This window comes from Coregonus clupeaformis, chromosome 13, assembly GCF_020615455.1.
Source record: "Coregonus clupeaformis isolate EN_2021a chromosome 13, ASM2061545v1, whole genome shotgun sequence".
Lineage (NCBI taxonomy): Eukaryota > Metazoa > Chordata > Actinopteri > Salmoniformes > Salmonidae > Coregonus > Coregonus clupeaformis.
The window spans coordinates 14,347,182-14,372,505 of record NC_059204.1 but is presented as its reverse complement, the minus strand read 5'-3'; the positions used below and the strand labels follow the sequence as shown (position 1 = coordinate 14,372,505).

Genomic DNA, 25,324 nt, shown 5'->3' with positions numbered 1-25,324 from the left:
CACAAAGCAGGCTGGGGAAGGTAATCAGCTAGCTAGGCCTGAATCACCTACGTCCTACGACAATGAAGCTTGGTGTGTGTGTGTGTGTGTGTGTGTGTGTGTATGTGCGCGCGCATCAACAGAAGCATTGGTTCTTGCATTTTTGTTGTTGTGTTTACACCTTGACCTGAAAGGACATTCTCTGTGATAATAGAGCACAGCAAGATAATTGATGTCAAGTTAATTTACATACAAAATGTCGGGACGTTGATGATAAATATAATCTGTGGCCAAGGCAATGTCATTCTGTAGTGATTGCTGTAACCTCCCAATAACAGAATACACTATACAGTGCCTTCGGAAAGTATTCAGACCCCTTGACCTTTTCCACAAAAAAATACTTTACAGCCTTATTCTAAAATATATTACAAAAATTTTTATTCTCAGCAATCTACAGACAATACCATAATGACCAAGCGAAAACAGGTTTTAAGAAATCTTTGCACATTTATAACAAATAAAAAACAGAAATACCTTATTTACATAAGTATTCAGACCCTTTACTATGAGACTGTTTCCATTGAACATCCTTGAGATGTTTCTACAACTTGATTGGAGTCCACCTGTGGTAAATTCAATTGATTGGACATAATTTGGAAAGGCACACACCTGTCTATATAAGGTCCCACAGTTGACAGTGCATGTCAGAGCAAAAATCAAGCCATGAGGTCGAAGGAATTGTCCGTAGAGCTCCGAGACAGGATCGTGTCGAGGCACAGATCTGGGGAAGGATACCAAAAAATTTCTGCAGCATTGAAGATCCCCAAGAACACAGTGGCCTCCATCATTCTTAAATGGAAGAAGTTTGGAACCACCAACTGAGCAATCGGGGGAGAAGGGCCTTGGTCAGGGAGGTGACCAAGAACCCGATGGTCACTCTGACAGAGCTCTAGAGTTCCTCTGTGGAGATGGGAGAACCGTCCAGAAGGACAACCATCTCTGCAGCACTCCACCAATCAGGTCTTTATGGTAGAGTGGCCAGACAGAAGCCCCTCCTCAGTAAAAGGCACATTACAGCCTGCTAGGAGTTTGCCAAAAGGCACCTAAAGACTCTCAGACCATGAGAAACAAGATTCTCTGGTCTGATGAAACCAAGATTGAACTCTTTGGCCTGAATGCCAAGCATCACGTCTGGAGGAAACCTGGCACCATCCCTACGGTGAAGCATGGTGGTGGCAGCATCATGTTGTGGGGATGTTTTTCAGCGGCAAGGACTGGGAGAGTCAGGATCGAGGAAAAATATTAACGGAGCAAAGTACAGAGAGATTCTTGATGAAAAGCTGCTCCAGAGCGCTCAGGACCTCAGACTGGGGCGAAGGTTCACCTTCCAACAGGACAGCGACCCAAAGCACACAGCCAAGACAACGCAGGAGTGGCTTCGGGACAAGTCTCTGAATGTCCTTGAGTGGCCCAGCCAAAGCCCGGACTTGAACCCGATCGAACATCTCTGGAGAGACCTGAAAATAGCTGTGCAGCAACGCTCCCCATCTAACCTGACAGAACTTGAGAGGATCTGCAGAGAAGAATGGGAGAAACTCCCCAAATAAGGTGTGCCAAGCTTGTAGCGTCATACCGAAGAACACTCTATGATGTAATCGCTGCCAAAGGTGCTTCAACAAAGTACTGAGGAAAGGGTCTGAATACTTATGTAAATGTGTTATTTCAGGGTTAAAAAAATATATAAATTATCAACAATTTCTAAAAACCTGTTTTTGCTTTGTTATTATGGGGTGTTGTGTGTAGATTGATGAGGAAAAAATACAATTTAATCAATTTTAGAATAAGGCTGTAACGTAATAAAATGTGGAAAAAGTAATGGGGTCTGAATACTTTCTGAAGGCCCTGTATATAGAATAGTATGTGGACACCCCTTCAAATTAGTGGATTCGGCTATTTCAGCTGCACCCGTTGCTGACAGGTGTATAAAATCGAGCACACAGCCATGCAATCTCCATAGACAAACATTGGCACTAGAATGGCCTTACTGAAGAGCTCAGTGACTTTCAACGTGGCACCGTCATAGGATGCCACCTTTCCAACAAGTCAGTTCATAAAATGTCTGCCCTGCTAGAGCTGCCCCGGTCAACTGTAAGTGCTGTTATTGTGAAATGAAAACTTCTAGGAGCAAAAACGGCTCAGCAATCTCACAGAACGGGACCGCCGAGTGCTGAAGCGTGTAGCCGGTAAAAATCGTCTGTCCTCGGTTGCAACACTCACTACTGAGTTCCAAACTGCATCTGGAAGAAACGTCAGCACAAGAACCGTTCGTCGGGAGCTTCATGAAATGAGTTTCCATGGCTGAGCAGCCGCACACAAGCCTAAAATCATCATGCGCAATACCAAGCTTCGGCTGGAGTGGCGTAAAGCTCGCCGCCATTGGACTATGGAGCAGTGGAAACGCGTTCTCTGGAGTGATGAATCACGCTTCACCGTCTGGCAGTTCGACGGACGAATCTGGGTTTGGCGGATGCCAGGAGAATGCTTCCTGCCCGAATACATAGTGCCAACTGTAAAGTTTGGTGGAGCAGGAATAATGTCTGGGGCTGTTTTTCATGGTTCGGGCTAGGCCCCTTAGTTCCAGTGAAGGGAAATCTTAACGCTACAGCATATAATGACATTCTAGACGATTCTGTGCTTCCAACTTTGTGGCAACAGTTTGTTTGTTGTTTGTTGTTTGTCCTGTTTCAGCATGACAATGCCCCCGTGCACAAGCGAGGTCCATACAGAAATGGTTTGTAGAGATCGGTGTGGAAGAACTTGACTGGCCTGCACAGAGCCCTGACCTCAACCCCATCGAACACCTTTGGGATGAATTGGATCGCCGACTGGGAGCCAGGCCTAATCGCCCAACATCAGTGCCCGACCTCACTAATGCTCTTGTGGCTGTATGGAAGCAATTCCCTGCAGCAATGTTCCAACATCTAGTGGAAAGCCTTCCCAGAAGAGTGGAGGCTGTTATAGCAGCAAAGGGGGTCCAACTCCATATTAATGCCCATGATTTTGGAATGAGATGTTCGACAAGCAGGTGTTCACATACTGTTGGTAATGTAGTGTATATCCAGAGGGTCATATCATAGTATCTTTCCTCAGATAATGTACTCCACTAAGAGATAGTATTTTGACCAGTGATGTAGTGTTAAAAAATAGGTGGGTAAACGCTGTAATGTAATGTTTTCAATAATTGTTTTCGCAAAAGGTGGGTAAACACTTTGCTATTTTTTTTTTTGCCTAATGTACTCTCTTAAATTTCTGACTTGATTTGCCCTAATGAAAAATGTATCAACCCCTACAAAAATTTCCATTAATTGTAATCCACATAATAATTCACGTTTCCTGTTGTTGCAGGATTATTTTCCTGCTGTAAGAAACTGGTCAAATTCAAATAGCAGATCTGTATGTGCGTTTACCCTCCACTACACCACTGATTTAGACTCTTATCAAAACCCATATCAAGCCTAAAGCCTCCTGGACTAAAAAGCATGATATAACTGTGGGCATTTTACTTATACAGTACAGACACTAGTTCCAGTGGGGATTCTCTCCTATGTACTGTCAACCAGAACAGGCTTTGCAGTGGTATTATCAGTAGCCCATTGTCACGTCTGCTGGTGTTAGCTGCTGATGTCAGCAAGGACGCTAGTGCCTCAGGTGACCTGCGACACAAGGCGAGAGAGAGAAAGGGAGAAGGGGGAGGAGGGCCAAACCGTGGGCTGGCGATAGCTCATCAGTAGACATATTGACCGGCCGGTGCAGCAGCCACAGCCAAGTAATGGGGTTAGCAGACATCCCGGGGCCACCAATGATTGAGGGTTGCAGAGACAGATGCTTTATTGTATTGCTTGATTTGAATGAGCAGCGATATATTACTGCCGTATAGCGGGCTAGTGTAGCACTAACTAACCAGGACACATCCCTAGCGGAGCCCTTTGAGCAGCCCCTCCAGCTGTTATAGGAGGACTGCTTAGAGCCTGTCTCTCCTGAAAAGATTTTACTAGACCTCAAACAGAGGCTGTGATGTCGTATTACATTTGAAAATGTAGAACGATTTGAAAGTGCAGACGTTTGATTCTCTTCTCTTCATGCCTACTTGTTTCAGGACACTGTCCTTGAACCGCTCCGTCTTTCTCCTCCCTCCTTCCTGAGGACACGCAGTCTGCTCCTCTTTGATAACTCCTTCTACTTTCACCAGAGGTGATCTGGCCTACAATCAGCCCGATAAAGGAAGCGCTAGGAGCTGTCCGTGTAGGAGTAGCAGCTGCAAAGCGTAGTATAAAGCGGGCAGCCCCTTTTTACAAGTTCAGAATTCATTTTAAAGACTAGCCGAGGTGGTGAAACAGTGGCCGTGGCCAAAATCTGGCTTGCCTACTACTTACTTAAACTGCATACTGTCTACTAATCGTACTACATACTATTTATAACATACTATTTAGTAAAAACAAATGCATTAAACAACAAATATCATCCTACTGAGAATGCGTAATCTAACACGCAATTACGTTGATTCCCGTAATTCGTTCATTTTGGTGCAGCTCGTCCCCTCAGCTGATTATCAGCTGTAGTCAAACACACGTGTGTCTCAAAAGACGATTCTTATCCTCAATAGTGTGCAGCGAATTCTATTAGATGAAAAGCCGAAATGTAAAGCATACAAATTTTTCTAGATTTCAAAAAATATAATTTTTTGCATACCCAAAATGCCTACAATTTAGAACGGGTATTCGGACACGGCCAGTGGCTTCACTGAGAAGCTCCTCAAGTGATTATGCTAAAGAGCTGTCATCCTATCTGGAGGCCTGTGGCATTACTTAACACAGGCTACAATGTGTTTCTTCTGGAGGACCATAGGAAAAGTCTCTGGTAGGGACTTGATCTGGGCTTGCCGTCTGAGATCTCTCCCCGTTCTGTGGTCCTTTGGTAATACATTTGAGGGAGGCGAAGCGTTAACTCTCGTGTCCCTGGCGGTTTGATATGTAGAAGTGTAGAGAAGCCTGCTCTCCTTGGCACAGAGCAATGATGCAACATGAGAGGTAGTGAGAAGAGTGGTATGGAAAGCGAGAACACCTCCCTCCACTCACTCTCTCATGTCTACAGTAGATAAGAAAGGGAAACAGAGTCAACATGGGAAGTCTGTTTACATATACCTCTGGAAATGCATCCAGCCCCAACTTAACCGTGACTGAGATGGTGTCAAACCTGTCAGAATTAGATATGTTTGATACGTATGTTGTTGTTATGTTGCCGATGTTGACACATTGACCTTGCATTATGCAAGGTGTTCACATGATTTACGATGCGCTAGCTAGTATCTGTGTTCGTTGACAGGTTTCTCAACAACAAATCTAGCATTGGATGGGTACAGGCCTGCTTGGATAAACAGTGAGAAACCATGTTACCTGGCAGGCTGCTTTGATTAGCAAGATGATATCTCCCTGCATTTCTAAAAGCAGCCGAGTCCTCCATGTTTCATCTCAGGAAGGCACAGGCTGTGTCCCAAATGGCCCCCTTTTTGCTATATAATGCACTACTACAGTGCCTTCAGAAATGTACAATTGATTAAATTGAGATTTTGTGCCACTGATCTACACACAATAGCCCACTATGTCAAAGTGGATTTTTTTGTGAGAAGTTTTTACAAATAAGAAATTAAAAGCTGAAATGTCTTTACTCAATAAGTATTCAACCCCTTCATTATGGCAAGCCTAAATAAGTTCAGGAGTAAACATTTGGTTAACAAGTCACATAATACATTGCATGGACTCTGTGTACAATAATAGTGGTTAACATAATATTTTTTTTGCATTACCCGATCTCTGTACCCCACTCATGCAATTATCTGTAAACTACCTCAGTTGAGTAGTGAATTTCAAGCACAGTCAACCACAAAGACCAGGGAGGTTTTCCAATGCCTCGCAAAGAAGGGCACCTATTTGTAGATGGGTAAAAATGTAAAAAAGCAGACACTGAATATCCCTTTGAGCATGGTGAAGTTGTTAATGAATTACCCACTACAAAGATACAGGCGTCCATCCTAACTCAGTTGCCGGAGAGGAAGGAAACCGCTCAGGGATTTCACGATTTTAAAACAGTTACAGAGTTGAATGGTTGTGATAGTAGAAAATTGAGGCTGGATCAACAACATTGTAGTTACTCCACAATACTAACCTAAATGACAGAGTGAAAAGAAGTTAGTCTGTACAGAATAAAAATATCCCAAAACATGCATCCTGTTTGCAAGAAGGCACTAAAGTAATACTGCAAAAAAATTGGCAAATAAATGAACTTTTTGTCCTGAATACAAAGCATTATGTTTAGGGCAAATCCAACACAACACATCACTGTGTACCACTCTTCATATTTTCAAGCATGGTGGTGGCTGATTCACGTTATGGATATGCTCGTCATCGGCAAGGACTAGGGAGTTTTTTTTGTTGATGAAAATAAACGGAATAGAGCTAAGCACAGGCAAAATCCTAGAGGAAAACCTGTTTCAGTCTGCTTTCCAACAGACACTGGGAAACAAATTCTAAAAATCAAGGCCAAATATACACTGGAGTTGCTTACCAAGACGACATTGAATGTTCCTGAGTGGCCTAATTAAAGTTTTGACTTAAATTGGCTTGAAAATCTGTGGCAAGACTTGGAAATGGCTGTCAAGCCATTATCAACAACCAACTTGACAGAGCTTAATATTATTCTTATTTTTTTTTTAAAGGGAAAATATTGTACAATCCAGGTGTGCAAAGCTCTTACCCAAAAAGACTCACAGCTGTAATCGCTGCCAAAGGTGATTTTAACATGTATTGACTCAGGGGGTTGAATACTTATCTAACCAAGATACACTACATGGCTAAAAGTATGTGGACACCTGCTCATTGAACATCTTATTCCAAAATCATGGGCATTAATATGGAGTTGTTCCCCCCTTTGCTGCTATAACAGCCTCCACTCTTCTGGGAAGGCTTTCCACTAGATGTTGGAACATTGCTGCGGGGACTTGCTTCCATTCAGCCACAAGAGCATTAGTGTGGTCAGGCACTGATGTTGGGCGTTGAGCCTGGCTTGCAGTTGATGTTCCAATTCATCCCAAAGGTGTTCGATGGGGTTGAGGTCAGGGCTCTGTGCAGGCCAGTCAAGTTCTTCCACACCTATCTCGACAAACCATTTCTGTATGGACCTTGCTTTGTGCACAGGGGCATTGTCATGCTGAAACAGGAAAGGGCCTTCCCCAAACTGTTGCCACAAAGTTGGAATCACAGAATCGTCTAGAATGTAATTGTATGCTGTAGCGTAAATATTTCCCTTCACTGGAACTAAGGGGCCTGAACCATGAAAAACAGCCCCAGACCATTATTCCTCCTCCACCAAACTTTACAGTTGGCACTATGCATTCGGACAGGGAGCGTTCTCCTGGCATTCGCCAAACCCAGATTCATCCGTCGGACTGCCAGATGGTGAAGCTTGAAACGACACTCCAGAGTCCAATGAAGGCGAGCTTTACACCACTCCAGCCGATGCTTGGTATTGCGCATGGTGATCTTAGGTTTGTGTGCGGCTGCTCGATCATGGAAACCCATTTCATGAAGCTCCAGACGAACAGTTCTTGTGCTGACGTTGTTTCCAGAGGCAGTTTGGAACTAGGTAGTGAGTGTTGCAACCGAGGACAGAGCGTTCTGTGAGCTTGTGTGGCCTACCACTTAGCGGCTGAGCAGTTGTTGCTCCTAGATATTTCCACTTCACAATAAGAGCACTTACAGTTGACCGGGGGCAGCTCTAGCAGGGCAGAAATTTGACGAACTGACTTGTTGGAAAGGTGGCATCCTGTATTGGGTGCCACATTGAAAGTCACTGAGCTCTTCAGTATGGGCCATTCTACTGCCAGTGTTTGTCTATGGAGATTGCATGGCTGTGTGCTCAATTGTATACATCTGGCAGCAACGGGTGTGGCTGAAATAGCCAGATCCACTAATTTGAATGGGGTGTCCACATACTTTTGGCCATGTAGTAGATATTCGTGTTTTATTTTTCATTTATTTTTCATTAATAAATACAAATCTTCCACTTTGACAGAATATTGTGTAGATAAAAAAAGACTATTAAATCCAGTTTAATCCCAATTTGTAACACAACAAAAAATTGGGGAAAAGTCAAGGGGTGTGAATACTTTCTGAAGGCACTATGTATAGTTCCATTTGGGACTCGGCCACAGTCAGTCCCCCTGCTCCCATCTCCCCCTACTCCGACACGGTGGAGCGCAGTCAACATGTATCTCCTTCGTTTCCTAAGATTTTGGATAAACACAGAGGAACCTGGTAAAACTGTACCCAAAATCATCAAAAGACCACAATCGGATTACAACTCGATTTTGGTTTAATCTCCCTGGAGAGGGATCAGAATATGGAGTTACACCACTCTCTTGCAGCGATTGACATTGCATAACAAGCTTTACAGTTTCCTGCATCTCGAGGTCTGATGAAGGAAAAGCCTGGTAAAGGGAAAACAACCTTTGCTTGTGTCCCCACAATGGTGCTGCATGGGGACGATGACAAAGATCTTCCATGCATTAGACTGATTTGCGATAGTACATTGTGAATTTACATGTGTACAGGCAACGGCAAAACTAATGGGCTTGTTTATATTGATCCATCATGTATATTTATAGTTGAAGGGAGAAAGTATAAATTAAATAAACTGCAAATTCCGACGTATTGGCTGCAGAGATAGAACAGTGCTTGTTTTATCACCTAATGTCCTCTGCAAACCACGTCTTTCATTGGAAAACTCTTGCTGTCATTTGATCATGAAAATATAATATTTCTCACTGAAATATAAAAACGGATAAAGGTTTTCATATGCAGTGCTTTAGACTGCGAAACAATGGATATTTTCTCTCCAAAATAACCAAAAAAATTATATGTCATAACTCAATGGTCCTATGGGTAATATGCATGCCCTGTAACTTTGCAGTTTGTCACATCAAGGTTAGTATGATTGCATTTGACAAAGGTTGTTTCAGCTGTTGTAATTTATTGAGATTCCCCAAGTCATGTCATATTGATCGAAATATGCACAGCCATACCGAAATATGCCCTTTGAAAATGAGCTGTGAAATGTTTTCCCCAGCTCCCCACAATCACATATGTCCACATTGGCCTCCATCATAATGCAGGAGTGTGTGTGTGCAGTTGTATTTTATTGATGAGCTGTCTGTGTACCACGCGAACGCTTTGGCGCTCCCACACAGTTTGACGTCCGATGTGTTTGTGTTGTGCTTTATCTTAGCGCTACCTTGGTTCTCTTTGATTTCCCTCAAGCCTTGTGTCTTAGTCTTTGTCATGTACTGGTCTCTGAATGCTTGCTTATGGGTTCCATTTGTTTTCTCCCTCCCGCCCCCATTTCTCTTTTTTTTGCATGCCACGTGCCACCTGTTCCCTTCCTCCCTCCATCACCACCACTGCTCCTCCGCTCCGCTCCTCTCCTTCGCCCTCGTGTGCTCAGACACTACGCCCAGCGCTGAACCCGCAGCTCACGGTTGGTATCTCTTCCCTCCTTCTCTTTTTCTTCTGCCCACCACAGCATGCCCCACCGCAGCATGGCACCTGATTACCAGCGCTGTTTTAATGTCTCGCTCTCCTTTGATTACTCTACTGTACTGTCTGCCACTACATGAAACAATGACTTGCTATGGTTTAATTTGTTACTGTGTCCGTCTGTCTCTGCTTGTTTGTCTATATGTGCGTCTTTCTGTCTGTTTGTACATCTATTGCTCAATCCCAAACATCACCTAGCCCCTACACACAATATGGTATTAGCTCCATCTTGCCCTTTAATAGGCTAGGTGGAATTTTGAGAGCGTTGCTGATACATATTATGTAGGCCCAATTCCCCTATAAAAGAGGAGTTAGGGGTCAATTTGGGGTTGGGCATTTGTATGACTAGCCTGCTGGTCCGTTTTGCCAGTTTGTGCTTTTAGCTAACTCCTCTCTGTGTTCGTAGCTTGTTTTGCCAAACATATATGCCATGACAACGAGAGAAGAGTTGGCTACAGCACATACAGAATGGGACCAGGCTATTGTATGACTATCCATCATTTTTTCTGTCTCTGTCTTCCTGTCCTTCTGTCTGTCTTTCTACCCGTCAGTGTTAGAAACCCTCGCTGGTTCACCTTAACTCCAAAAACACGCCATTTGGGTTTCTTTAATCAAAATGCCCACACGTAATTGAACACCAGCTCTCCATGACAACGCATGAGGGTGCATAGTTCCTTGTTGACATTTGCCTCCAGTGTTCTCATTTTGCACCCAAAAGTAATAAATAATAACCTGCTTCAAATAATTTTTTCATGAATTTAAATGATGTCTAAATGGCTGGTTTCTTAAGGTGATAGATCACAAACCTTTAGCTACCACTCGGGTACTCAGAGAGCGTAGTTCAGTTTGCCAGAGAATTACCACTTGGTTTCTATCCACATAAGGCACAAACAGCAGACTATTCGCAGAGCACAGAAGGCAAGACAATTTTGTATGCAGCTGAAAAAACACTTAACACTGACTGGTGCTTTTTGGAAGAAAACTATTTGATATACCCTTATAACCCTCAGAGCGCATATGAATTATACATAGGGATGTACAACCTCAAGTTCATGTATTTTTAGGCACCTGGGTTGATACATCTCTCCTGTGATTATGTAGGCTAATATCTACGTAGGCTAATATGTTAATTAAACCCTTGGCCTTCATCACATTCTATCAGCTAATCCCCATTGGCTCAGAACCCTCAACTCAGCACACAAGCTGCTGCTGCAGAGTTCTGACAAACTAACCAATATTAACGGACCGTCAATGCTAATACTATGGGGTTGTTCCATTTGATTTCAATCACTTTTTGACCGCATCCCTTTTGCCATGGTAAAAATTGTCAGCAAGTGACTTTCTGGACCTGAATGCCAAGATAGAGGTGCCCAAAGTTGAACCGTTTTGCATACCCCACCATGCCATGAGACAGCCATGTCTTCATCACTGGAAAAAATAAACTGTTGAGTTTGATATCATTTAAAAGCTTACAAAAAGGGTTGACAAACTATTTATATATTTAATAATTTTTAGACACTCAACAGGGGTTGGACCGGTGGGCATCTTTGTGGTTGTAATTGGTGAAGTTAAAATTTCAATTCAATAAAAAATGCAATGGTGTGCCAGCTAAATTTCAGCGGTCTGAAGGGATAGGTCCATTCTATGAATTGTATTTCTATGATTAAAATGACACCCATCCTGTATTTACATTTCAGTCATTTAGCAGACGCTCTTATCCAGAGCGACTTACAGGAGCAATTAGGGTTAAGTGCCTTGCTCAAGGGCACATCGACAGATTTTTCACCTAGTTGGCTCGGGGATTAGAACCAGCGACCTTTCGGTTACTGGCATAACGCTCTTACCCACTAAGCTACCTGCAGCCCTGTATTCAAGAGTATGCTGTGTCTCAACCATTGGCTAGCACAACACATACACCTCAGGTTATGTAAATTAGGGTTTAAGCATATGTGAGAGTGAAAATGTTACAAACATTTATATCAAACTCAACCGTTAATCTTTTCCAGTGATTAAGACGTGGATGTCTCATGGTAGGGTGGAGTATGCAAAATGGGGAAACTTCAAGCACTTCTATCTCCTGAATATTTTGGCATTCAGGTCCACTTTCTGACCACTTCTATCATGGGCAAATGTGTATGGAAAGTTTTGTTCAAATCAAAAGGGGTTTGGTCAAAAAATTATTGAAATCAAATGGAACGACCCCATGATAACCAACTAACGTAACACAGCAAATGCTTTCACATGTGGTTTGTTTTATGTCTGTTGAATTCAAGATAGAGGATAGGTTACATTAAGAATAGTTGGCTTTTGAGACATGGAGTGTTCTTCTACTTGGATTTTTAGACATGACAATAATAATACTTTGTGCTGACACGTTCTATGAGTAGCAGCACCAGCCTGGGTGTACAGTGTGTAAGTGGTGTTTTCTGAGGGGGAAAGGCACTGAGGCTTGACTACATAGCATGCTGCACGGTACATGTAGCCAGGCTATAATTGAGCTTTCTTGCAGTTCACTGCCGTTCTAAATACCATGTCACAAGGGCAATGTTAACCTTGTGTAGTAATGTCTACCTTGACTATGATGTATCACTTAGAATTACTGTAAGCCCCAAAATAAGCTAGTGCGATTTCCCCTATTCAAAAAGGACGTGTTTGAAGGAAAGACCATTGGGTGAAACCCAATGAACGGATTTGTACAGTGGATTGATGCAGATATGATTTCACATATGTATACATGTAAAGCTATTCGGGGAAAGGAGATGGGGAGGGGGGGGGTATGATATTGTATACACACAATTTATCTAACTCCTTCTCACCCTTAACATAATGCCAACTCTGGTGTGAAATGTGTTTAATGCAAAATGTCAAGCAGATTTATTTCACTCCAACTGCTAAATCAATGTTTGTGACCGGTAAGACGCGTGCATCTCTCTCTTAAGGTTAAACTAGCTTGGTTCTGAGAATAGCATTACGGCTTTTCTTTATCGGCGAGATAGAAAATATTGATTAACCTGTGTTTCTGCAACTCTGTACAGAAACCTGTTCAGAAAATTATTTCAGTGGTCTAAAAAATTATTTTAGTCATTCAAGGGGCATGGAATACAAAGACCCCAATAAAACACGTTTCACACAGGTCACTGTGAAATATTAGTCTGTCGCAGAAGTATTACACATTTGTGTTCTATCATTACAAAATGTGTTCTTCTTGTTGTTTTGGTGCCCTTTCACTGTTTTGGAGATGTTTCTCCTCTCTAATAACAGTCTATTTTACCCTCGGTGTAGCCTAAAGCAATAAGCTGTTACAAAAATAAGAAAGATACTACAGTGAACCAGGAAGTCAGTGAAGATTAACCTGTACAAAGAAAAGCAGTCCCATTTGTGTATTTATGCTACATTGTTGCATCATCCCCTTTGTCAGAGGTTCTTCACTCTAGCTGACACTCTATTCAGTTACTTTGGAGAGAGATACTACAAGGCCGTGTTACATTTACATTTTAGTCATTTAGCAGACGCTCTTATCCAGAGCGACTTACAGGAGCAATTAGGGTTAAGTGCCTTGCTCAAGGGCACATCAACAGATTTTTCACCTAGTTGGCTCTGGGATTAGAACCAGCGACCTTTCGGTTACTGGCACAACGCTCTTAACCACTAAGCTACCTGCCGTGTTACTCCTTTGCGGTGTGGAGCTGAGGTGAGGTTGCCTCAGGAATATGAATTGCAGTGCAGGGCCAGAAGAAGCATTGCTCTTCTGGTCAACCCTTATCAGCACGTCAGCCTCGCTGTCAGACAACGCTTCTATCGCCACACACTGGTACCAGGGGTATTAATGGCATTTCCTTTACCTGACCCGCCGTGTATTTAATGTCACACTGCGCCGGGGGCCCGCCCGGACTTTTTAAAATCTATAATTTATCAATAGCGTGTCAACTTGTACCTTTATTGGGAACACTTTATTTGACACCTAGTGTCATAACACGTTATGATACGGTCATAGCCATGTCATAACATGCCATAACAGCTGACATAACATGTCATAACCTGTCATAAAATGGTCATAACACTGTCATGACAAATATTTAGACCTGACATACACTACCGGTCAAATGTTTTAGAACACCTACTCATTCAAGGGTTTTTCTTTATTTTGACTATTTTCTACATTGTAGAATAATAGTGAAGACATAAAAATTATGAAATAACACATATGGAATCATGTAGTAAACAAAAAAGTGTTAAACAATTCAAAATATATTTTATATTTGAGATTCAAATAGCCACCCTTTGCCTTGATGATGGCTTTGCACACTCTTGGCACTCTCTCAACCAGCTTCATGAAGTAGTCACCTGGAATGCATTTCAATTAACAGGTGTGCCTTCTTAAAAGTTAATTTGTGGAATTTAGTCCGGGTAGCCATTTGATTAGCTGTTCAGGAGTCTTATGGCTTGGGGGTAGAAGCTGTTAAGAAGCCTTTTGGACCTAGACTTGGCGCTCCGGTACCGCTTGCCGTGCGGTAGCAGAGAGAACAGTATAACTACGGTGGCTGGAGTCTTTGACAATTTGTAGGGCCTTCCTCTGACACCACCTGGTATAGAGGTCCTGGATGGCAGGAAGCTTGGCCCCAGTGATGTACTGGGCCGTATGCACTACCCTCTGTAGTTCCTTGCGGTCGGAGGCCAAGCAGTTGCCATACCAGGCAGTGATGCAACCAGTCAGGATGCTCTTGATGGTGCAGCTGTATAACATTTTTGAGGATCTGAGGACCCATACCAAATCTTTTCAGTCTCCTGAGGGGGAATAGGCTTTGTCGTGCCCTCTTCACGACTGTCTTGGTGTGTTTGGACCATGATAGTTTGTTGGTGATGTGGACACCAAGGAACTTGAAGCTCTCAACCTACTCCACTACAGCCCTGTCGATGAGAATGGGGGCGTGCTCGGTCCTCCTTTTCCTGTAGTCCACAATCATCTCCTTTGTCTTGATCACGTTGAGGGAGAGGTTGTTATCCTGGCACCACACTGCCAGGTCTCTGACCTCCTCCCTATAGGCTGTCTCATCGTTGTTGGTGATCAGGCCTACCACTGTTGTGTCGTCGGCAAACTTAATGATGGTGTTGGAGTCGTGCCTGGCCATGCAGTCATGGGTGAACAGGGAGTACAGGAGGGGACTGAGCACGCACCCCTGAGGGAACCCCGTGTTGAGGATCAGCGTGGCAGATATGTTGTTACCTACCCTTACCACCTGGGGGCGGCCCGTCAGGAAGTCCAGGATCCAGTTGCAGAGGGAGGTGTTTAGTCCCAGGGTCCTTAGCTTAGTGATGAGCTTTGAGGACAATATGGTGTTGAACGCTGAGCTGTAGTCAATGAATAGCATTCTCACGTAGGTGTTCCTTTTGTCCAGGTGGGAAAGGGCAGTGTGGAGTGCAATAGAGATTGCATCATCTGTGGATCTGTTGGGGCGGTATGCAAATTGGAATGGGTCTAGGGTTTCTGGGATAATGATGTTGATGTGAGCCATGACCAGCCTTTCAAAGCATTTTATGGCTACAGACGTGAGTGCTACGGGTCTGTAGTCATTTAGGCAGGTTCCCTTAATGTTCTTGGGCACAGGGACTATGGTGGTCTGCTTGAAACATGTTGGTATTACAGACTCAGTCAGGGACAGGTAGAAAATGTCAGTGAATATACTTGCCAGTTGGTCAGCGCATGCTCGGAGTACACGTCCTGGTAATCCATCTGGCCCTGCGGCCTTGTGAATGTTGACCTGTTTAAAGGTCTTACTCACATCGTCTACAGAGAGTGTGATCACACAGTCATCCGGAACAGCTGATGCTCTCATGCATGCTTCAGTGTTGCTTGCCTCGAAACGAGCACAGAAGTAATTTAGCTCGTCTGGTAGGCTTGTGTCACTGGGCAGCTCTTCGGCTGTGCTTCCCTTTGTAGTCTGTAATAGTTTGCAAGCCCTGCCACATCCGACGAGCGTCGGAGCCAGTGTAGTACGATTCAATCTTAGTCCTGTATTGACGCTTTGCCTGTTTGATGGTTCGTCGGAGGGCATAGCGGGATTTCTTATAAGCGTCCGGGATAAAGTCCTTCTCCTTGAAAGCGGCAGCTCTACTCTTTAGCTCAGTGCGGATGTTGCCTCTAATCCATGGCTTCTGGTTGTGGTATGTACGTACAGTCACTGTGGGGACAACGTCATCGATGCACTTATTGATGAAGCCTGTGACTGATGTGGTGTACTCCTCAATGCCATCAGAAGAATCCCGGAACATATTCCAGTCTGTGCTAGCAAAACAGTCCTGTAGCTTAGCATCTGCGTCATCTGACCACTTTTTTATTGACTGAGTCACTGGTGCTTCCTGCTTTAGTTTTTGCTTGTAAGCAGGAATCAGGAGGATATAATTATGGTCAGATTTGCCAAACGGAGGGCGAGGAGAGAGCTTTGTACCCGTCTCTGTGTGTGGAGTAAATGGTGTCTATAGTTTTTTTTTTCCTTTGGTTGCACATTTAACATGCTGGTAGAAATTAGATAAAACTGATGTAAGTTTCCCTACATTAAAGGATTTGGATGAGCGTTTTCCTGTTTGCTTATGGCCTTATACAGCTCATTGAGTGCAGTCTTAGTGCCAGCATCGGTTTGTGTTGGTAAATAGACAGCTACGAAAAATATAGATGAAAACTCTCTTGTAAATAGTGTGGTCTACAGCTTATCATGAGATACTCTACCTCAGGCGAGCAAAACCTCGAGACTTCCTTAATATTAGATTTTGTGCACCAGCTGTTGTTTACAAATATACACAGACCGCCACCTCTTGTCTTACCGGAGGCTGCTGTTCTATCCTGCCGATGTAGCATAAACCCCGCCAGCTCTATGTTATGCATGTCGTCATTCAGCCACGACTCTGTGAAACATAAGATATTACAGTTTTTAATGTCCCGTTGGTAGGATATTTGTGATCGTAGCTCGTCTAGTTTGTTATCCAATGATTGTACGTTGGCTAATAGGACTGATGGTAGAGGCAGATTACCCACTCGCCGTCTGATCCTTATGGCACCCCGACCTACATCCCCGATATTTCTGTCTCTTTCTCCTGCGAATGACGGGGATTTGGGCCTTGTTGGGTGTCTGAAGTAAAAAATCTTTGTCTAGTACGAGGTAAGTAATCACTGTCCTGATATCCAGAAGCTCTTTTCGGTCATAAGAGATGGTGGGAGAAACATTATGTACAAAATAAGTTACAAATAATGCGAAAAAACACACACAATAGCACAATTGGTTAGGAGCACGTAAAACGGCAGTCATTTCCTCCGGCCCCATTTCATTTATATGTTGCGTTATTTTATGGCTGGTTATGACACCTACATAAGAGTGTCAAATCCCACAAAACCTACTACACAAGGCAAAACAATCCATTACACCATAGCCTACTTCTCAACAGTATTTTTTAAATGTAACATTTTCTGAAATTGACCATATTGTAATTGCGCACGCATTGATGTCAGACATGCACCTACACCAATTCTCTGTTGCTGATGACTGGGATGAATGCAGGAGCAGATTTCAGGGACAGGACAAGACACTCTCTTTTTGACTGATGACTGACATAAGGGCATGTACGTGATAGGACTATCTGGTTTATATGATTCTGATGGTCATAATGCTTCTTGACAGTGTTTTCTTAGTCCAACAACTTTAAAGAATGAATTACAACAACAACAAAGGATTTAAGAAACGAACGGTCAATCGAAAGGAAACTTCTTAGTTAGGTTATGACCGTATCGTAACATGTTATGACGCTAGGTGTCAAGTAAAGTGTTACCATTTTATTTTACGATAAATTACGTTGGCATTTTTTCTCTATTCGAAGAGTGCATCTGCTTTCTTCCTCTGTTAGAATGGAGAGGTTTGGTGAATTTTTATTCTAAGAATCCCATTCATTTGGTCTGCTGCCCCTTGTGTTTCTCTCTCTCTTTCTCTCCCTCGCTCCCTCTGCGGATGCATTCAGGCGTGGTCCCTCGTTCTCTCTGTTCATTTCCAAAGAGGATGATTGAACACACTTCACTTCATTCTGTCATTTCATCATCCCTTGTTCGGCTTGGCAAAGCCAACACATTTCACTCCGGCTTCGGCAAACATGAGGCTAGCGTGTCCAGGCCAGTTGGTTAATGATGTGCCTTAAGTAGCTGGATTGCAAATATATATATCTACAAGAAGCCAGCCAGCGCCGGTGTTCAGATCACTACACAGATTAAGGCAGAAGGAGGGGTGGTGGCAGGGCAATAATGTTTCACCTCATTGTCGAAGTAATGCAATTGAATTTCAAGGACCACTTGTTTTTTGGCTGGTGGTTCTGTGTGTCCATTTCATGCATGACATTTTGGAGTACATGATTTTGGTTGTTGTCTTACCTTGTTCTTCATGCTTAAATTACCTCAAGGCCAGGAAATACCTGCTCACCATTGTCCAATGTGTAGATGAGGGCCCTGTGCTTTTCTGAATGCTACTCAGAATGAATTGCATTCATATTCCAGAAGCTATCGCTAAGTCAACCCCAACAATACAACTCCTGAAGTAAACTTCCTGCAATCCTCAGAAAAAGTAACATTTGCGGCATGGGAACATTAAGCAACAGCTTATTTGCGTCTCTCCCTCTCTTTCCCCCCTTCTCTCTCTCTGTCTCCCCATAAAGTAACCTAAGCCTCTGTTTGACATGAGCTGAGCCTCTGCTGATGTGCGCCTGTTTTACATGCCGAGAGTGCCAGCGCTAGCTAACTACCTCTCGCCTCATCCTCTCTCCCCCGAAAGCTGTTGCCATGGTGATTCTTGTTTCAAGAACCCCCCACCACACACACATATACACCTCCCAATTGGAATATTGCTCCCAAATGGGAGGGTGAAGCAGAATAAATGATGGACACATCCAAAAAAGAAAAGGCAACAGAGAGATGACTTGCTGAGTCAGTGTTTTACCCTATGAATAGCCTAGCTTAGCCCAGGTGTGTGAGGAGAGAGAGAGGGGATCAGACTTGCATGTCTCTAATGAGCGCTCCACACCAGAGATTGACAGTGCAGATATGGTGACTGATTTCCCCCTGCATAGAGATGAAAACGACTGAGTGCTGTTGTTGCTGTCCTCTCCACAGTAGCCCACTTTGCATACGAGGGCTCGATAGCACACCGCAATGTCAGAGGTACACATAGAAAATAACAGAATGTAATGCATTCTATAGCATGTATGGCTGGCCTATGGACTACCTTAGTCATTTTCAGTGTAACGTGTTGTAGCACTGTAACAAGTGTTACATAAGCATTTCATACATCACGCTCTGCTTAGTGCTACCCTTGAGAGTCCCTGTTTGGGTTGGCAGAATCTTCTGCTCTTATCAACATTTTATTTTTGGAAAGGGCATAGTCAGACGTCTGTTCCATTAGTTGATGGCGAGCTCTGCCCTCTATGTGGAGAGGTGAGCGTGTTCGAAAGGACACACCTGCCAACCTGCCTGTGAGGGCGGCGTGCGAGAGGAGGAGGGGATAATTGAGCTAGGCCCAGGAAGCCGCTGGCAGAGCAATGGCGGAGCGGGAAGACGGCAGGATAATGGCCACTTTGCTCCCAGCTGGAACTGTGGCAGGTGAAGCAGAAGACTTATCTTTTCCCTTTAATACAGAACAGAGTTTGTCACATTTGGATGCCATAAAAAAGAAGACCTGGTCATTAAATGACGGGAACACAAGTCACCTCGAGGATTCATCGCGAGACATGCCGCATCCGATTTTTTCCCCCTGGTGTGTTTATTCTTCGGGTTTCTCTGAGTTGTCAGGGTTTTCATTGACTCCTTGATTACTGCCTTAAGGAGTCCACTGGCTTTGGAAGTCATGCTTACTGGCGGGGAAAGAGGTGGGAGAGACTGTGTGTGAACACGGCATGCTTGTAAATGGCATGTATGTCTGAGAGCTGTTTCGCTGTGTGCGTGTGTCTGTGTGTACGTTGATAGTATATGTACGTGTGGGTTTAGTGTGAGGTGCATTTGTGTTAATGATTGGTGTGTGTTTGTAGCACGTGGTGTGTCTGTGAGCCTGCCACTCCATGCCTGAAAGCCCACCTGTGGGGCTCTCTCAGGTTAGTCGCATATGCTGCAGTAATTAGCCAGGAGACTCACAAACTATTAAGGCAGACAACCAAAAGGGGACCCTCTTCCCCTCCTTCCTCTCCCACTCTAACTCATCCTCGGTTAATGGTTAAGTGGACCCCCATGGGGCCGTCTGGGGCTTGGACTCCCTGGCGGTTGGCGAGAAGTGAGAATCATTGGTGGTGGTTGCTGGCAACAGGGCATATGAGTATGGAAATGAGTTTTGTCTCCTGAACAAACAGTCCCTCAGTCACCTGCAGTTCCTCTCCATCGCTCCCAGTCCACTCCAAATGCTATCTTCCAAAGCTCTGGCCCTTCATTTGAGCCATTTTCTTAAATTATTCTTCAATTTTCCCTTCTGTGAACCAGTTTAGAAAATTTGTTTTGGCACCTCGAAGGAAATGTATTTTCAAATATGCCTTAATTTATTTGGTTCAATCTTAAGATTTATATTTCAAAGAAATTATGCACATTCTGAATGTCGCAAGTCTTTTAAAGCACCGGTACAATGACTGGCTGAAAAATGAGCCGATTTGTGGAATAGCAGATATGTGAGCAGAGACCCCTTTGAGATGAGGTTTTGGATTAGAGATCACCTCTTCTCAACACTGTACTCAGTCTGCTAAAGGGTTCCATTATCACTGCGTGCTTTGCGAACAATGGCCTCAATGAGAAAGCTCTACAAGATTGCGCCGTGTGTCCTCAAAAATGGACAAAAAATCACCCCAAAACCTGACAATGCCAGCTCACAGTGGCCTACAGCTAGGAAATGAAACACCCTGCTAGGCCAACATTCATTCATTATCACATTTTATTCCCTCCACCTGCTTTGCCTGCTTTTTGTGGAAGTTTCATTGTCCAACTCAAAGCCATCAACCAGCTGTACGTCGGCCACCACCGCGCTGAGGCAAAGGTGACGGCTGTCAAAGTGAACCTCCCTGTATGCTCGTCAGTGAGGGTCGACTGCTTCCCTGGCAGCCAGGGACAAGAATGAGCCCTTATCCCTCTGCTCTCTGGAAATAAGGGAAGCTTTTGAGGAATAGGCCCTGCTCGCCTGAGGCTTTGCACCGTTCCCTGGAACAGTAATCTTATCCTGGATTAGCCCTTACAAACCTCACTTCCCCTGGCTCTTGCACAATGGGTAAACTCTGGTCCCCAGTGTTGTCTTGTGTTGTTTACACAGATTTACATAATGCAACACAGTGGTGTGGGCATCTACAGTACCAGTCAAAAGTTTGGACACACCTACTCATTTCAGGGTTTTTCTTTATTTTTACTATTTTCTACATTGTAGAATAATAGTGAAGACATTAAAACTTTGAAATTGCATTTACATTTTAGTCATTTAGCAGACGCTCTTATCCAGAGCGACTTAGTTACTACACTGGAGTATAACTCCCTTATACTTTGCTTTAAAAAATAAAAAATACAACAAATACCCTACTATCTAACACTACACTCACAATTTTTAAAAACAAAAATTACAATAATAATAATAATAATAATAATAATAACTACCATACTCCACTATTTAAATATATTTATTCCTACTTCAGGTCAACAGCCTGAAAAGAAAGGAATAACACATATGGAATCATGTAGTAACCAAAAAGGTGTTCAACAAATCAAAATATATTTTATATTTGAGATTCTTCAAAGTAGCCACCCTTTGCCTTGATGACAGCTTTGCACACTCTTGGCATTCTCTAAACCAGCTTCATGAGGTAGTCACCTGGAATGCATTTCAATTAACAGGTGTGCCTTGTTAAAAGTCAATTTGTGGAATTTCTTTCCTTAATGGGTTTGAGCCAATCAGTTGTGTTGTGACAAGGTAGGGGTGGTATACAGAAGATAGCCCTATTTGGTAAAAGACCAAGTCCATATTATGGCAAGAACAGCTCAAATAAGCAAAGAGAAATTACAATCCATCATTACTTTTAAGACATGAAGATCAGTCATTCCGGAAAATGTCAAGAACTTTGAACGTTTCTTCAAGTGCAGTCGCACAAACCATCAAGCGCTATGATGAAACTGGCTCTCATGAGGACCACCACAGGAATGGAAGACCCAGAGTTACCTCTGCTGCAGAGGATAAGTTCATTAGAGTTACCAGCCTCAGAAATTGCAGCCCAAATAAATGCTTCACAGAGTTCAAGTAACAGACACATCTCAACATCAACTGTTCAGAGGAGACTGTGTGAATCAGGCCTTCATGGTAGAATTGCTGCAAAGAAACCACTACTAAAGGACACCAATAAGAAGAAGAGACTTGCTTGGGCCAAGAAACACGAGCAATGGACATTAGACCGGTGGAAATCTGTCCTTTGGTCTGATGAGTCCAAATTTGAGATTTTTGGTTCCAACCGCCATGTCTTTGTGAGACGCAGAGTAGGTGAACGGATGATCTCCGCATGTGTGGTTCCCAATACGTGAAGCATGGAGGAGGAGGTGTGATGGTGTGGGGGTGCTTTGCTGGTGACACTGTCTGTGATTTATTTAGAATTCAAGGCACACTTAACCAGCATGGCTACCACAGCTTTCTGCAGTGATACGCCATCCCATCTGGTTTGCGCTTAGTGGTACTATCTTGTTTTTCAATAGGACAATGACCCAAAACACACCTCCAGGCTGTGTAAGGGCTATTTGACCAAGAAGGAGATTGATGGAGTGCTGCATCAGATGACCTGGCCTCCACAATCACCCGACCTCAACCCAATTGAGATGGTTTGGGATGAGTTGGACCGCAGAGTGAAGGAAAAGCAGCCAACAAGTGCTCAGCATATGTGGGAACTCCTTCAAGACTGTTGGAAAAGCATTCCAGTTGAAGCTGGTTGAGAGAATGCCAAGAGTGGGTAAAGCTGTCATCAAGGCAAAGGGTGGCTACTTTGAAGTATTCAAAATAACACTTTTTTTGGTTAGTACATGATTCCATATGTGTTATTTCATAGTTTTGATGTCTTCACTATTAAAATAGTAAAAATAAAGAAAATCCCTTGAATGAGTATGTGTGTCCAAACTTTTGACTGGTACTGTATATGTTGACACACTAAGAAAATAAGCAACATCCAATTTCAACCGAGCCCTGCCACAACGTCCATCCCTAATTCTTCACTTGCCACAAGATCTATCAGATCAAGATCAATTTGCCTTTCCTTATTATTATTTTTTACAACTACATTAAAGCGGCAGGAATTTAATGGGGTGGTTTATTTGTCTGATACAAGGAGTCCTCAGGCACCCTCTGTCAAGCAAAACATATATTTGGTTTAACTGGCTTGTAAAGGTTGCCCTCCTCTCCCTCCCCTGCCTCCGTGCCACACCGGCGGCCCACTCCTGTCCACCCCTCGCTACTGTAAATATAAATCTTGGGGAGTTTGTCGGCCGGCACGGTAATGACAAGGCTCCAGGCAGCTTGGTGACAGAGAGGGGGGGAAATTGTAGAGGGGATGATAAACAGACGGAGTGGAGAAGAAAGGGCAAACGGCGAAGTGAAAACAGTTATTGCTCCGCTGTTCTGTTCTTTTTTTTCTGCCTCCTATCAACGGGGCTAGTGTTGTATCTATGAGACGAGCTGCAGAGTATCTGGACCTGGCGAGTCCCCTGAACATTTTTACAAACTCAGGAGGCCACTGGGATACATTAGGATGCGGTTATGGAGGGAACTATGACATAGTTCTAACTCAAACTTCCTGAGTTTATAGCTCACAGACCTGAATGTCAGTTATGTTTGGTCTATATTTTTCGAAGTCCATGATTATATCAAAGTCTCATTGAGGTTTTTAAATGGTTGCCAAGATACCATATAGAGCTCCATTTGAAACATCCACATTTATGTAGGTCTTTCCTAAGACGTGCAACTCAGAAAACTTGGTTCAATACCGCAATGCATGGAATACTTTTTCTTTCATTAAAATCCTGACCCCGAAACTTGGTGAATGGAGAGGGGACTTCATGGAGTAACATGGAACCCAATTTCCCATTTGTTATGTGCATAATGGCTGTACAGGCGGTGGAAAAACCACAAAAGACTTGGTATTAATTAACATTATTTTCACCTTTCCCCACTGTCCCCGTATCTCATAATAGCGAAGTCATGACCTAATAATACTCTTCCATGGATTGAAACGGCTTTTGGAGAGATGTCATGCCTTCCACCTGTCAGTCTACGGTTACCATGGCACCCAGATTAAATGTATTAACTAAACAATTAAGATCGAAATGGCAGAGCTCTCCCAGATCATGATTTTGGAAATTAAATGATGACTCTATTCAACCTGACCAAAGTTGTGTTTTTGAAGTAATTAGATTGTTAATATGTTTAACTGAAAATGCTTTCAAAGCAACGCCAGACGTTCTCTGCCGAGGAAATTTTGTGGAAATGGAATGAAATAGAGCCAGGTTGTTGTCTTCAATAGGCCACGCCTCAGTGTAATCGGTAATTAGAATCACTGTTTGTCTTTTTATAAAAGGAGACCCTACTCCATCTGGAACACACATCTCAAATAGCATACTTCCAAAGTTGTGGCAAAATGGCTTAAGGACAACAAAGTCAAGGTATTGGAGTGGCCATCACAAAGCCCTGACCTCAATCCTATAGAAAATGTGTGGGCAGAACTGAAAAAACATGTGCGAGCAAGAAGGCCTACAAAGCTGACTCAGTTACACCAGCTCTGTCAGGAGGAATGGGCCAAAATTCACCCAACTTATTGTGGGAAGCTTGTGGAAGGCTACCCGAAACATTTGACCCAAGTTAAACAATTTAAAGGCAATGCTACCAAATACTAATTGAGTGTATGTACACTTCTGACCCACTGGGAATGTGATAAAAGAAATAAAAGCTGAAATAAATCATTCTCTCTACTATTATTTTGACATTTCACATTCTTAAAATAAAGTGGTGATCCTAACTGACCTAAGACAGGGAATTTTTACTAGGATTAAATGTCAGGAATTGTGAAAAACTGAGTTTAAATGTATTTGGCTAAGGTGTATGTAAACGTCCGATTTCAACTGTATTTATACACTTTCCAATAATGGTGCCGGAGGGGATGGCTGCCGTTTTACAGGCTCCTAACCAACTGTGCTATTTTGTAAAAAAAATTGCGTTGTTTGTAACTTATTTTTATATTTACTGTGTAGATAATGTTGCTGCTACCACCTCTTATGACCGAAAATAACTTCTGGACATCAGAACAGCAATTACTCACCTCGCACTGGACAAAGATTTTTTCTTTAACGAGTCCGACGCGAAGGATATACTGCATTCTCGGGAACGGGCCCAAATCCTCGTCATTTGTGTGAAGATAAGATGGAGAAAAGGAGGTCGGGTTGCCTTCTGAGAATTTGTAGGCGAGTGAGTAAACTTCCACTACCATCCGTTTTATTGGCCAACGTGCAATCATTGGAAAACAAAATGGAAGATCTACGATCAAGAATATCCTACCAACGGGACATTAAAAACTGTAATATCTTATGTTTCACCGAGTCGTGGCTGAACGACGACACATAATATAGAGCTGCCGGGATTTTCCATGCATCGGCAGGACAGGGAAGCTACGTCTGGTAAGACAAG

The 25,324-nt window shown here is 43.3% G+C and overlaps 1 protein-coding gene across 5 annotated transcripts in view; it reads left to right on the top strand.

The window, feature by feature from the left end:
• Positions 1 to 25,324, top strand: part of LOC121579328 (cell adhesion molecule 1) — a 467,092-nt gene that overhangs the window by 424,478 nt on the left and 17,290 nt on the right. For 3 of the 5 annotated variants that reach the window (XM_041893817.2, XM_041893819.2, XM_041893816.2), the window contains one exon: positions 9,535 to 9,567. The exons of the other annotated variants lie outside the window; for them this stretch is intronic. In XM_041893817.2, the coding sequence (XP_041749751.1) occupies positions 9,535 to 9,567 (33 nt within the window). The remainder of the gene's footprint in view (positions 1 to 9,534; positions 9,568 to 25,324) is intronic. 5 annotated transcript variants of the gene reach the window in all.